Consider the following 15,541-nt stretch of genomic DNA (forward strand, 5'->3'; position numbering starts at 1 on the left):
AGGAGGGTCAAGCCACTGTCATAGACAGCAAGACCAACTAACACCAGAGATAACCAGATGGAGAGAGGCAAGTGCAAGAACTTAAGCAACAGAAACCAAGGCCACTTGGCATCATCAGAACATAGTTCTCCCACCACAGCAAGTCCTAGATACCCCAACAAACTGTAAAGGAAGGATTCTGTTTAAAATCACATCTCATGATACCATTAGAGGACTTTAAGAAGGACATAAATAACTCCCTTAAGGAAATATAGGACAACACAGATAAAGAGGAAACACAAAAATCCCTTAAAGAATTATAGGAAAACACAACCAAACAGGTGAAGGAATTGAACAAAACCATCCAGGATCTAAAAATGGAAATAGAAACAATAAAGAAATCACAAAGGGAGACAACCCTGAAGATAGAAAACCTAGGAAAGAGATCAGGAGTCATAGACGTAAGCATCATCAACAGAATACAACAGAAAGAAGATAGAATCCCAGGGGCAGAAGATACCATAGAAAACACTGACACAACAGTCATAGAAAATGCAAAATGCAAAAAGGTCATAACCCAAAACATCCAGGAAATCCAGGACACAGTGAGAAGATCAAACCTAAGGATAACAGGTATAGATGAGAGTGAAGACTCCCAACTTAATAGGCCAGTAAGTATCAACAGAATTATAGAAGAAAACTTCCCTAACCTAAAGAAGGAGATGCCCATAAACATGCAAGAAGCCCACAGAACTCCAAATAGATTGGACCAGAAAAGAAATTCTTCCTGTCACATAATGGTCAAAAGACCAAATGCACAAAACAAAGAAAGAATATTAAAAGCTGTAAGGGGAAAAGGTCAAATAATATATAAAGGCAGACCTATCAGAATTACATCAGACTTCTCAACAGAGACTAGGAAAGCCAGAAGATCCTGGGCAGATGCCATACAGACCCTAAGAGAACACAAATGCCAGTCCAGGCTACTATCTCCAGCAAAATTCTCAATTAACAAAGATAGAGAAACCAAGATATTCCATGACAAAACCAAATTTATACAATATCTTTCCACAAATCCATCCCTACAAAGGATAATAGATGGAAAACTCCAATACAAGGAAGGAAACTATACCCTAGAAAAAGCAAGAAAGTAATCTTCTTGCAACTAAACCAAAATAAGATTGCCACACAAACATAATTCCACCTTTAACACCAAAAATAATAGGAAACAACAATCATTAATCCCTAATGTCTCATAATATCAATGGACTCAATGCCCCAATAGAAAGACATAGACTAACAGACTGGATACATAAACAGAACCCAGCATTTTGCCACATACAGGAAACACACCTCAATAACAAAGACAGACACTACCTCAGGGTAAAAGGCTGGGAAAAATTTTTTCCAAACAAATGGTCCCAAGAAACAAGCTAGAGTAGCCATTCTTATATCGAATAAAATAGACTTTCAACTAAAAGTTATCAAAAATGATGAGGAAGGACACTTCATACTCAAAGGAAACTCTACCAAGATGAACTCTCAATTCTGAACATCTATGCTCCAAATGTAAGGGCACCCACATTCCTAAAAGAAACTTTACTAAAGCTCCAAGCATACATTGCACCTCACACAATAATAGTGGGAGACTTCAACACCCCACTCTCATCAATGGCAGATCATTGGAAACAGAAACAGAGACACAATAAAACTAACAGAAGTTATGAACCAAATGTATTTAACAGATATCTATAGAACATTTCATCCTAAATCAAAAGAATATACCTTCTTTTCAGCATGCTGCCTTCTCCAAAATTGACCACATAATCAATCAGTCACAAAACAGGCCTCAACAGATACAGGAAGATAGAAATAATCCCATGCACCCTATCAGATCACTATAGACTAAGGCTAGTCTTCAAAAACAACAAAAATGACAGAAAGCCCACATATACATGGAAACTGAACAATGCTCTACTCAATTATAACTTGGTCAAGGAAGAAATGAAGAAAGAAATGAAAGACTTTTTAGAATTTAATGAAAATGAAGGCACAACATTCCCAAACTTATGGGGCACAATGAAAGCAGTGCTAAGAGGAAAACTCATAGCTCTGAGTGCCTCCAAAAAGAAACTGGAAAGCGCATACACTAACAGCTTGGCAGCACACCTGAAAGCTCTAGAACAAAAAGAAGCAAATACACCCAAGAGGAGTAGACAGACAGCAGGAAATAATCAAACTCAGGGCTGAAATCAACCAAGTAAAAACAAAAAGAACTATACAAAGAAGTAACAAAACCAGGAATTGGTTCTTTAAGAAAATCAACAAGACAGATAAAGCCTTAGCCAGACTAACCAGAGGGCACAGAAAGTATATCCAAATTAACAAAATCAGAAATGAAAAGGGAGACAGAACAACAGAAACTGAGGAAATTAAAAAAAAATCATCAGATCCTACTACAAAAGCCTATACTCAACAAAACTGGAAAATTTGGTTGCAACGGACAATTTTCTAGACAGATATCAGGTACCAAAGTTAAATCAGAATCAGATAAACCATCTAGACAGTCCCATAACACCTAAAGAAATAGAAGCAGTCATTAAAGGTCTCCCAACCAAAAAGAACCCAGGTCCAGATGGGTTCAGTGCAGAATTCTATCAGATCTTCATAGAAGACCTCATACCAATACGATCCAAACTAGTCCACAAAATAGAAACAGAAGGATCACTACACAATTCCTTCTATGAAGCCACAATTATGCTTATACCTAAACCACACAAAGACCCAACAGAGAAAGAGAACTTAGACCAACTTCCCTTATGAATATTGATGCCAAAATACTCATAAAACTCTCACAAACCAAATCCAAGAACACATCAAAACAATCATCCATCATGATCAAGTAGGCTTCATCCTAGAGATGCAGGGTTGGTTCGATATTTGGAAATCCATCAACATAACTCACTATATAAACAATCTCAAAGGGAAAAGAAAACACATGATGATCTCATTAGATGCTGAGAAAGCATTTGGCAAAATTCAACACCCCTGCATGTTAAAAGACCTAGAAAGATCAGGAATTCAAGGCCCATACCTAAACATAGTAAAAGCCATATACAGCAAACCAGTAGCCAACATCAAACTAAATGAAGAGAAACTTGAAGCAATCCCACTAAAGTCAGGGACTAGACAAGGCTGCCTACTCTCTCCCTACTTATTCAGTATAGTACTCAAAGTCCTAGCCAGAGCAATCAGACAACAAAAGGAGGTCAAAGGGCTACAAATTGGAAAGGAAGAAGTCAAAATATCACTATTTTCAGATGATATGATAGTATACTTAAGTGACCCCAAAAGTTCCACCAGAGAACTCCTAAGTCTGATAAACAACTGCAGCAAATGCCCTTAGCTGCTGAGCCATCTGCCTACCTTCACAAATAAAAGGGTTTTTTACTAAAGGGGACATAAGACTTTCACTGGAGACATCTTTAATGAAAGAGAAAAAATTCCTAAATAAGATTTGTGAACAAAGAGACGAATATTTTAAGTTTACTAGTTTTCTTTAAATGTTATCTAATTAAAAAATACTGAGAAGAATTTGTATGAAAATTAGCAGAGTAATTCTAAGATTTGTAAGAAAAATCCAAGAGCATAAAATAGTCCAGGCCTTGTGGAAGGGTGACAGATACACAGGCAATCAGACTAAAGGCCTAGAGCACAGCCTTGAGACAGCCTCCGCACGCATTACACATGGCTCTGGGACCACAGGCTACCCATCTGAAAAAAATGAAATTGGGTTCTTCTCCTCCTCCTCCTCTTCCTTCTCCTCCTCCTTCCCCTCCCCCCTCTTCTTTCCTTTTTGAAGCAGGGTGTCACACCTGGCTGGCTTCAAATCTTGCTATAGAGTATATATGAGCTTGAACTCTAAGAACGTTTACTTTATGTTCGTTTTGTCTGCATATTTTGTCTGGGTACTACCTGAGTGTCTGGTGCCCATCGAAGCCGCAAGAGAGTGTTGGAAACCCCAGGACTGGAGTTATAGACAGTTGTAAGTCACACCATAGGATCTGGGGAATCAAATCTCGGTTCTCTGGAGGAGCAGCTAATGCTCTTAACCTCTGTACCACCTCTCCGGCCCCTGACCTTCAACTTCTGACCGTCTTGCCTCCACCTCCTAAGATTATAGGCAATGCACCACCACACAGTGTTTGCGTGGTTCTGGGGACTGAACGCAGGACTATGGGTATGTTAGGCAGATACTCTACCAACTAAAATCAATTCCCAGCCCTGATATGGGGGGAGGCAGGCAGATCTCTGAGTTCTGAGTTTGAGTCCCGCCTGGTCTACAGAGTGAGTTCTAGGACAACTAAGGCTACACAGAGAAACCCTGTCTCAAAAAACAAATAAGGAGGGGGAAGAGGAGGAAGAAGAGGAGGAGGAAGAAGAGGAGGAGGAGGAAGAGGAGGAGAACCACAACAATGAAGAAGATTTGGCAAACATGAAATGGAAATAAAGACATCCAGGATGCTACTGTGAAACCACCAGAGACAAATACATAAAAGCCAGGCAGAAGCCATGGTGTAGAGCACCAGGAGTGATACAAAGTTCTTGACTGGCAGATAGGGCAGAACAGTAGTTGTATTTCATGGGACGTAATACAGAAACAAAACTGTACTATGCTGATACACAGTGCTGCCGAATCTTAAAAATACCAATAAAAAGAAGTTACAGATGAATTACATGATATAAATTCATTTTATAAAGATAAAAAATAAACAAAACCTATATTGCAATAAAAGGTTTTAAACTTTGCAATCAGGGATAGAGGCACAGACTACCAGTAAAGAGCAGCATGCTACCGTTCCAGGGGACTCGAGTCCCAGCACCCAGAGCTAGCAGCTCACACTGCCCTGGAACTCCAGCTTCAGGGGATCTAAGGTTTCTAGCCTCCATGTGCATCTAAGCTTATGTGCACACCCTACATACATATGCATACTTAGAGATAAGGACACAAACCTTTAAAACAAAAAAACCCACTATACTAAATCCAGCTAATAATAAATGGAAATATCTCTAACAGTGGAGAAAGGAGAGATGGACATTAGGCAAACGGAATGGTATTGGCGACAGGCTAAGCCGAGAAGCAGCTTTCAGAGTTCATTTTATCTCTACCCTTCATTACATATCTCTGTGATATGGCTTTAACTTTTGCTAAGAAAAGCATTAAAGTAGGTGTTATTAAAATTAATAATGCACATTTCACACGCTTTGATCCTGAAAACCAAGAAAATGGCTAGAACAGGAGGTGTTGAAACCATGTAAGATGGTTGTTTCAGAACTAGAGGTAAGGAACACCTAACAGAAGGACTTGCCTCCAGACAGAGATCGTGTCTGAACAAGGCACTGTCATCTTCGAAGGCACGGGCAGGCGAAACTGGCTACACTTCTTGTTTAAGACTTTTCACCTAGGAGTAGGCCACACTGTGATGAATGCAGACGGCGCGCTAAATCACAGAGACCCCACTCCTGGATGAAGAGCCAGAGAAAAGGCAATCCCAGTTAATGAACATCAACAGCTGAGGAGTGAGAGGAAGTCCTGGACAGGAGAGCCACAAGGAGCAACTCTGAAGTACACAAATAAACACCGCCCCAACCTCTGGGCAGCCCCGAACTACAAAAACTCTATGTGGTACAGGGCATGCACCCCTAGCACCTGAAGACGGACAGGGCTTGCGACCATTTTGATATGGTGTGCCTTGTGCCTCTAGGCCTTAAGTCACAGAGTTTCGGTCTTGCCCATGAGAACACGGACTCTGAGAGTGTGGAGCCACCAGAGAGCCACGGCCCTGAGAGGTCACATCCCCACTGGGCCTTGCCCTTTAGCCTATCCTCTGGTCATCTAGTAGATGACCAATGGCTGTCCTCCACCAGCACCACATAAGACGGGGTAAAGCCCCATTCCACCTGAACACCCGATGCACAAAACTGTCAGGTCTAAGAAAACGAAGCCGCCGCTTAGGGCAAGCAACAGAGAACCAAAATATCTGAACGGGAAGTTCACAGAGAAAAGACTAAGCAGCTATTACACTAGGGAAGGGAGCTGGCATACTCCTTCAGTAATAAATACGGTAGCTATTACAAACACCAACCTCCATTCACAATCATAGTCGCATTTCCCACCTAAGCTTTCCTTTCATTAACAGAATAAGAAAAGTTCAACACAGATATTTGTAACTTAAGTAAATTAGCAAAACATTTAAATGGTTCACTTAAAGAGGAGTTCTGAGACTCACTGAAAACATTGGAGCTGAATGTCCCTGAATCCCACCCTGACTATACTCCTGCGTGTTTATCAAGGGCAAGGACAATGTGGCTCCTAATGAAGAATTATTCAAAACAACCAAGTCTTCCTTAACTTTAAGGCAACTTTTCTAAGTTGGATCATTGTTCAAATGCTGTCCCCCGTAAGTTGGACACATCCATCTTCTTTTCCACCAAAACCGAGCCTGCAGATCAGGAAGCCAGGGTTTTGGACTTGCATTTACAAAAGTGTTCTAAAAAGAAAACTTCCTCCCTGAGAGCTTAATCCTTTCTTACAGTCAGGCCCAGCAGCCTCAGTCATGGGAAGAAAGGACGTGGGAGTGGAAGCAGGTGCAGGGGGTGAGGGGCTAGAGAAGCGGTTCCAGCCACTTCCTGTGGGCAGTGCAACGGGACCTGCATAAGCATCCTGAACAGAATCAAGTGCCCTTAACCAGGCCACAGACGCCCAGCGCTCCTTTTAATTAGCCCCTTACACTTAGCTGCTTTTGTCTCAAATTATGAAAAAGTGTTTTGGGATCCCAGCTGAATCTTTTGTGGCCTCCTGATTCAAACACAAGAAAATGCCCCCAGTGCTAAACACCATGAATAGGAACCTATAGTCAACAAAACTGTTCCAGGAATACATTTCTCCTCTCCTGAAGTTTCAACCTTCGAGAAATAATGCTGTCCAGTTACCAGAGCGAGGAGAGAGAGGCTGCAAGGCTAAGCCGTACAATGAACCACAATATCTGGGTCGGAAGTAAAATGAGTGCTGACATTCAACACTCCTTACTGCCGCTGTGAGGCCTTTCCTCCTGCTGAAGACAGACGCGCCATTGAGAAATTCATATTTAAGGGAAAACTGCTGACAGCTCATCAATTGATTTCCAATGAAAATGCTAAAAAATTAATAAAGAAGTTAAGCCGTTGAAATACAGTTTCACCAATTAGCTTAATGTCAGAGAATGCTAATTAGGCGCCTTGGGATTGCTATTTAGTGTTTAAGCCTTCAGAGTGCCAAATTCTCCTTTTCACACAAACTGGTTGCAAAATTAAAGACATTAGGCAGCCTTAATTACATTATCAGAGCAGCTGGGATTAGGCAATCTCTGAAGTCAGGACGGCATTCTTTTGTCCCTGAATGGAAAATCCCTGGTTTTCCAGGGTGCTGGATTTTGGTGCTATTCCATATCTCTCCCATACAAAGCAAGCTGCATTAGAAACAAAAAATTTGCAGACAAAGAGCAGAGTAACGCGCAGCAAATAATGAACACATTACCGAACAAGAAAAGGTAGGTGCAAAGATTAAGCCTGAAATCGGGAGGTTTTGCTAACACCTACTGGCAGCTGGCCTGGAAACCCTCCGGTGACGGTCAGACTGAGGGAAAGCTCACTGGGCCGATGGAGACAACTCTGTTATCTAAAGCTGAGGCCCATTTCCCGGCCTTGTCCCCAGGGTGGGGACCAGCAGCTATTGTTTTTATAGATTCTTGCCCACACAGTGCCTTCTCCGTGCCTACATTGTTCACTAAGCTCTGCTTTCTTGCTCTTGGGAGTCCTCTTTTTAATTCTAATTTCTTCAGCAACAGGATATCCTCTTTAGCCTCCTCCTCACTCTCTTCTGGATTGCTCTGAACAACCCATTTTTTTAAGGACTCACTTCACAGCTTGATTTGTTTTAACTGAACCGAGGATGGGCAGCAGAACACCATGAACCCTTTCTGGGTGAGGAGTTGCTCTGAATGTGGTCACCTTTAACCACCAGAGCTTCCCCAAAGCCCCAAAACTGTTCTAAGTCTGGAACTCTACTTTTCAAATTTAGTTGAGGGGCTAGAAAGATGGCTTAGTGGGTAAAGGCACTTACTGCCAAGACTGATGGTTCCGAGGACCACACTGTGGAAGGGCGGAACCATCCTGCAAGTTATCCCCGACCTCCAGGATGCACACATGCACACACCCACACCCACGCCCTCAATGTAATAAAAAGTTCATCTCAGCTGTGGAATGTGATGTCCTCCCAGCTGGCAATCGTCACCTGGTCCATCGCTGTCACCTCCCTGGCCAGTCCATTTTTGGCCTGTTTATCCCCAAACCTGTTCTCCACAACTGAAAACCCAGCTCATATCACATGTAAAACCAAATCCAAAGAAGAGAAATCCACTCTACGTAAAATGAAATCCAGACATGTGGAGTCTAGAAATCCCACCTCTGTCTAGTTGATCAGTTCAAGTTTGTTTAATAGTGAGTGGGGCTGGAGAAAGGACTCAGAGGTTAAGAGGTTCCTGCCTTACAGAGGACAGCTGGATCCCCAGCACTCACATAAGGCAGCTTACAACCACCTGTGACTCCACAGGATTGAAGCTTTGCGCCTCTGTGGCACCTGAATGTACACTCGAGCATGAGCAAACACACACACACACACACACACACACACACACACACACACACACACACACCCCTCTCTGTCTGACTTCCTCCTGCATGCCCAGCACCAGCACCTAGGAGTGAGGAGTGAGCCTGGAACACAGGTGTCTAAGAAATATAAGGATATAAGATATAAGATATAACACAGGAAACACATTACAGGAATACTTATAACACAGACTTTTCACAGAAAAAAAAAAGAAAATCTAAGTAACTCATGTGAAAATTATATTTCAAACTACATACAGATTCTATTAGATTGGGATGTATTCACATCTTAAACAACAACAAAACTAATTTGATCAAGGAAAATAAAATTCTTCATGAAAACCATAAGCACCTGGCCTGCCAGCTCCAGTCGCTTGTTGCCGTAATAGTCTCTGTCATCGACCTTGTTATCTCCTTGGGCCAAGATCACCCTTCGCACCATCACTGCCGTGTAGATACACTTAGCTCGGAAATTGAATTCCTTAACCTGAAGGTCAAAAATCGGAGAAACATTTTGAGATGGTGCCTTTGAGAAAAGAGTCAATGTTAGTACATTCAAATAAGAACGTTACAATTCACTAATTTAGGAAATCAGCTAGTCTAAACTTCCCAAGAGGTTTGCGGACTTTCCGTCTCTGCATTTACTGCCTGAGCTAGTTTTCCTTCAAAGATGACTAGGTTAACTGCCTCACTTCCATGTCCTCCATGCCACTCAGCCACTGCCCACCAGGACTGCCATCACTGCCCACCACGGACCAGCCTGTGGTGAGTCCGACTGAGATATACCAGAAATGATACCATGCAGGCCCAGACTGACCCTTAAGTACACTAGTACACTACCTGCCTCGAGCCCTGAGTCATCAGAGTGCAAGAGAAAAGCAGGGCAGTTTGCTATGAGTGAGGAGGCCATGATGGACATCCGCCTCAGGAAACCCATCACGTGACTTCACTCTCAGCTACCATTTGCAACTTCAAACAGCACAAGCCATTACTCAAGAGTCTTTAGAATGAATTAATGAGTCTCACAAACATTATTCGTATCTGGCAATTACTCACTGGTACATGGGTCAGAATGGTAGAGGCCAGAAGTTCTCTTGCTTCTTCTATTTTGGTCTTCTTTGGTCCACCTCCCCACATTCTTTGTCTTCTTACTTTATTCCCTATATACTTCAACGCCTATGAAAGACAAAACAGTGCTTGAATTAAATTACTGGAGATTACTTTTATCAGTGCTGATCGCTGTTACAAGCAAAAAAAAAGCAAGAACCCTGCTGATACCAGTTGCTGTGTTGGGAACAAAGACTTGACATCACGAATCAATGACAAAATAATAAAGCCCACCACTTACCGAATTTTAATTTCTAAATTCTTTTTCCTATGAAATTGATACATAATTGTTTGAAGGGAACTGAGAAACCAAGGATGAAAAATGTGCTGGTGTGTATGTGTTTAGGCTGCCTTCAACTCTCCACTTAGAATGTCACTGTGCAATGTGGAGCTTCCCATAAAGAAACCAAACCATGTGAACACTGCTATGGTAAGAGCTACAGAGAAAACAAAACCTAAATAAATCCAGGATTAAGACACTGTCTTAAACTAGATGGCTTGATAATGTTTAAAGGTGACTTACAGTCTAAAGTCTTTCTCAGGTAACCAATAAATTCACAATAGATCATTTTATTCCTAGCAGGTTTTTAAAAAGCCCCAAACTAGGTGATTCTAAAGTCTGAGGTTCTATAGTTTATAGCTATGGAAAGGACTTGGAGAGCTGAAACAACAGAGATTTCAACTATAAACCCACAGTAGCTGGGTGCTGATGTCAATCTTTTCATTTCAACCCTTGGGATGCATAGGCAGGTGAATCTCTATGAGTTCAAGGCCAGTCTCGGTTACATAGAGACCCTGTCTCAAAAACAACAAACAAAACCCCCTCAGTGATAAAAATGGTATGATGATGGCATAGAGAGTGAAAACTGAAGCAAATCACAAGTCCAAAGAGACCCTTATGCTGAGTGGTCAACTGACTCTTGACAAAAGCCACAAAACAATAAAGAAGCTGTCCTTTCAAAAACTGGTGGTGAGGACAAGGATCCTGGTCTCCAAAGGAAGAAGTGATCTGAGATCGGACTTCTGACCTGCTGGGAGGAGGTGGTACACACAGATCTCTGAGTTCGAGGCCAGCCTGGTCTACAGAGTGAGTTCCAAAACAGCCTGAGCTACCAAGTCTTGAAAAACAAAAACAAAAACAAAATAGAAAAAAGATTTTAGACCTAAGATGGAAACTAAACTATATGGCTTCTAGAAAGACACAGACAATGTCCTAATGTCAAATAGGCAAGTGTGTCTTTAACGGGATACAGAGTAATAATTGTAAAGACAGCCAGGAAGGTTTTGTTTTTTCCCCAAAGTTAAACAACACTGAAAGAAAAAGAGCAGAAAGCAATGAAACAGGTGAGCGTTCACAGTACAAAAGCTGAACGTGAGGCCTCTAGCCAGGCCTTTGTTGCTGCTGCTGTTGTTTTGGTCTTTTTGATTTTTCCAGACAGGGTTTTTCTGTGCAGCCATAGCTGTTCCGAACTCTCTCTGTAGACCAGGCTGGCCTCCAACTCAGAGACCTGCCTGCCTGTGCCTCCAGAGTGCTGGGGTTAAGGACTGTCCTACCAGTGCCTGGCTCCCTGAAGCTCATTAATAAAAAGATCAATAGCTTAACGAAGATGATGAACAGATAAATAGTCTGAGCATCTTACACAGGATCTAGGGCCGATTCACACATGAAAAAGTGCTCTGCACAGTTTACCAACAGAGAACAATTAAGGCCGCAATAAGGTAATTCTCCTCCCCTGTTAGAACACCTAAAATTAAAAAGACACACCAAATACTGTGAGAACAGACAGCACCCAGACTCGAACACTGCAGCCAGTGATACAAAATGGTCTGGTGGTCTGCAGATTGGAAAAGTTTGGTAGTTTTGACTTTGTACACTGTTCTCAGGCCCAGTACTTTACTCCTAAGTATTTACATGAAAGAAATAAAAGCTTATCTATACAACCATTTGTTAATAGTAGCCTGTCCATAAAGGCAGAAACAAACAGATCCAAACGAGCATCGACACAGAAAGGGGAAATCTGTTACAGTCGTCAACGTTATATCAGTAAGCAGCAAAGGGACAAAGAGCATGGATGACCAACATGAAAAGGACAGCAAACACTACCACAACCCTCAGGGAAAATTCACAGGATGCTTAGCAAACGCCAGACACAAAACACAACCCGATTCTGTGCATAAAGTTCTGAACAACAAGAGAAGGTAAAGCCATTATAATGCAGGGGGGTCAGAGGGTGGAGGTGAACTCAGAACAGACTGTGCATTCTGTAGTTACAGTGAAGGTTACAGTTACACGCCTAGAGAGAGGCAGACCTGGTGGGAAGCACTTCCTGGTGACTTCTTAGAAGGCAACAACAAAGAAACGACAGAAGCTAGCCTGGTACAGAGGCAGCTTGGTGGTCTCTCAACTGACATCCTCATGAAACTTTCCCCCTTGGGGAAGGGCATGAGAGTCCTCACTTTTTTTTTTTTTTTTTTTTTTTTTTGGTTCTTTTTTTCGGAGCTGGGGACCGAACCCAGGGCCTTGAGCTTCCTAGACAAGCGCTCTACCACTGAGCTAAATAAATCCCCAACCCCTGAGTCCTCACTTCTTTGAGGCAAAAACAGGAGGGGCACAAAGGAGAGGGGAATCACTTCTGATGTAACTGCCATTCCTTTCCTGGGTACCCAGCCATGTCAGTTTCCTGCAGTGAGGGCTGCAGGAAGGCCAAAATATTATCCCTAGCCACATCATCAAAAGCAAAGAGCACCTTTTCTATTCATCAGATCCTGGACAATGATAAAAAACCATGTAAACATCATAGAGCTAAGGCTTTGGAACAGATAAAATAGTGAAGGCTAAAAACAGGCAGAAAAACAAAGCACTATACATTTTAAGCAAACCACAAAGCACCACATCTTCAAAAAGGCTAATTATGGTATAACAGTTTTCTCCAAGATGGAAACATTCCATTCTGCAGGGAAACTCCATGAGCAGGAAGATAAACAACTCAAGATAACTTCAGGAAGTTCCTAAAACTGAGCAGATGCACTAGGCCCTTCTCTGCCAGAGTATATGATTAAAGATGAGAGTTCATCTCTTAGGTGAACAGAGCTGCAAAGAAAACTGAAAACCAGCACCTGTAAAAAGCAGAAACCAGCTGAGCTGCCTGGAAGAGATGCTCTCCAACCTATTGAGTTTCTTGCGAGCTGTGCAGTGTGCTCCAGCTTCCCAGCTTTTCTGAGCTTCACTCATGCATGACGCTGGGGTGAGCTTTGGTGATGCAGCTGTCTTTTAGTCAATTCTGCTCCTGTAAGCAACCCTCTTCCAATAAAACTCATTGGTTCACCAAATTTGACTTTGGTGCTATCCATACTTTGATCTGTCATGAGATCGTCACCTGGGGTGAGCAGACATGTATGTTATGTCTCCCAGGAGAAGTTTTGTCATACAACACTACTCCTCACTGAAGTGCACCTGCTTTGTCCTCATTCAGAGCGAGAGGATGCTCATGCTTTCATACCCGGTACTCTGTTCAATGTACTTACCATTTGGTTATTATTAATCTAGCACACAGACTGTAAACCCCTGCTATTTGCACTTTCTGTTCAGGATAACAAAACATGTGTCTTTCTTTCTTTTTTTTTTTTTTTTTTCCGGAGCTGGGGACCGAATCCAGGGCCTTACACTTCCTAGGCAAGCACTCTACCACTGAGCTAAATCCCCAACCCCGTGTCTTTCTTATATTAACTAACTCTTTCTTCTATCTTTCTCTGACCCAATCTAATTGAGTTAGCTGAAGAGTTCCCATCAGCGTGTACTGATGGATATGAACGAATTTCCAATCCTCTGCCCTTGCTTCAGTTCTGTAATGTTAAGGGCTATCTGACCAATGATAGTTAAACTGTTTCACAGAGCAGCACATCTCCCAGAGCAGTTCCTGTTCCTGACTGGTGTTCATTTTCTACTTCCTGTACATCTCTTAATGTTTCCTGTCCATGTTCTGAGAGCCTGGACATGAGTCCTTAACTTTTGAATGAAGATTCATGCCTATCAAATATTTCACCTTCAGGAAAGGCCAAAAATAGTACCCCTAAGCCAAATGTTTCCTGATGTTGCTTGCCAATTATTTGAGTCAATTATCCATTAACCACAGGGAAAGAGGAAAGAGCAAACAGTCTTAGTGAGCTGTGCTTTGACCTGATGCACGCGTAAGGATGATGTCAAGCTTCCTAAGTGTGACTGAATCTAAGAAGCATCAAGACTGACTTGATTTCACAGCACACCAGCAGACGTTCAGTAGGAATGCTCTCTCTACATTCATCCAGAGCCAAAAGAAAGAAGCCCAGGATTTGTGCTTCCCTCTATCTCATGGGCTAGACAATGCACATATGGACACATGCAAACCACCCACTCTAGTTCTACAGAGACGCATCCCTGATTCCCAGGGGATGTAGACTCAGTGTGAGCAAACACATTATGAGAAAAGCCCAAGTACTAGGACTCTCACACACGAAAAAACAAGTATAGTTTTTAAAGTCTGTTTATACACATGGGGTTCCCTAATATCATCTTAGAGTCTTGTCCTCAGATTCCAAGGGTCGCACCAGACGTATCTGAGGTTAGTGAAGACCCTGAGGTAATAAAAGAAACTACTCTTGATCTTACAGAAATCGGGAAACAGGATGAAGACCTACAGATACAATTGCAAGTGGGGAGTAAAATGGATATTCAGAGCTCACTGCACAGTGCCTGCTTAGCAGGTACAAAGCCCTGGGTTTGGTCCCTGGAGTATTACAAGAGAAAAGTCTCCCCTCATGTGTCTGAACACTTGGTCCCCAGTTGGTGATTACGGAACCTTCGAGAGGCTCAGCTATATTAGAGGAAGTATGTCACGGGGAGAGAAGGGAGGATGTAACATTCCTGCTCTATTGCCACGTCCTTTGTGTGCACACAAACGTCATCTTCCTGCTCCATGTCTTCACCGCCATCACAGACTCTACCTCTCTGGAACTCCAGTTAAACTGAAACCTTCCTTTCGTTGCTTCTGGACACTGTGTTTAATCATGGCAACGCACCCCAACACCACCACCACAGAGATAGTAAAGAGAAAACAGAACAGGCAAATCTCAGATTAGCACTGCCAGAGTCTTAAAAGTGTACTTTTCCCCTGAATGAATAGAAGAAATGGTGTTTGGTACCAAAGCACACAAGAAGCCCCGTGCCCACGGAGACCCCTTCTGAAAACCCAAGACAGCACAGGCTGAGGATGCACGGTGTGCAGGCACACTCATTCCTCCGGTTTACACACTCATTCCTCCGGATTACACACTCATTCCTCCAAAGGACTTCTGTGCTGCTCCTCTCCTCAGCAGCCTTCCCATTCACACTTCCAAAGCCACTGCAGCGGTGGCTCGCAGAGATGAAAGGACACACCTGCATCTGGGTGAAGATCTGAGCTTTCTGGCACTCCTCCAGGCTGGGCCCAAACGCAGCCATCACGTGCTCCTCCGTTCCAATCATCTGCACAATTTCCTGGTCACTCTCAACACCCATGGCCTAGGACGGGAAGAGAAGAAGGCAGAGTGGGCTTTGTGTCTCCTCGCTGACATTTGCTTATGCTAATCTGCCATTGGCTGTGGTATTACTTCTAAGCAAAAGCCAGCTCTTCCCTCAGAAACGGTGCCATCTGGCATTGGCAGCCACGGCCCAGGCCGTACAAGAACCTGAAACAGAAATCGTCATTCAGAAGAGGAAATCAAACATCCT

The 15,541-nt window shown here is 42.7% G+C and overlaps 1 protein-coding gene across 1 annotated transcript in view; it reads right to left on the minus strand.

Annotated features, from left to right (window-relative positions):
* The window catches only part of Polr3b (RNA polymerase III subunit B), a 103,268-nt gene that overhangs the window by 63,579 nt on the left and 24,148 nt on the right, over nt 1-15,541 (minus strand). Inside the window, exons 10-12 of the mRNA NM_001191878.1 lie at nt 15,209-15,331; nt 9,745-9,864; nt 9,041-9,175 (exon numbers count right to left, since the gene is read on the minus strand). Of these exons, the coding sequence (NP_001178807.1) occupies nt 9,041-9,175; nt 9,745-9,864; nt 15,209-15,331 (378 nt within the window). The remainder of the gene's footprint in view (nt 1-9,040; nt 9,176-9,744; nt 9,865-15,208; nt 15,332-15,541) is intronic.

Source organism: Rattus norvegicus, chromosome 7 (genome assembly GCF_036323735.1).
Source record: "Rattus norvegicus strain BN/NHsdMcwi chromosome 7, GRCr8, whole genome shotgun sequence".
NCBI lineage: Eukaryota > Metazoa > Chordata > Mammalia > Rodentia > Muridae > Rattus > Rattus norvegicus.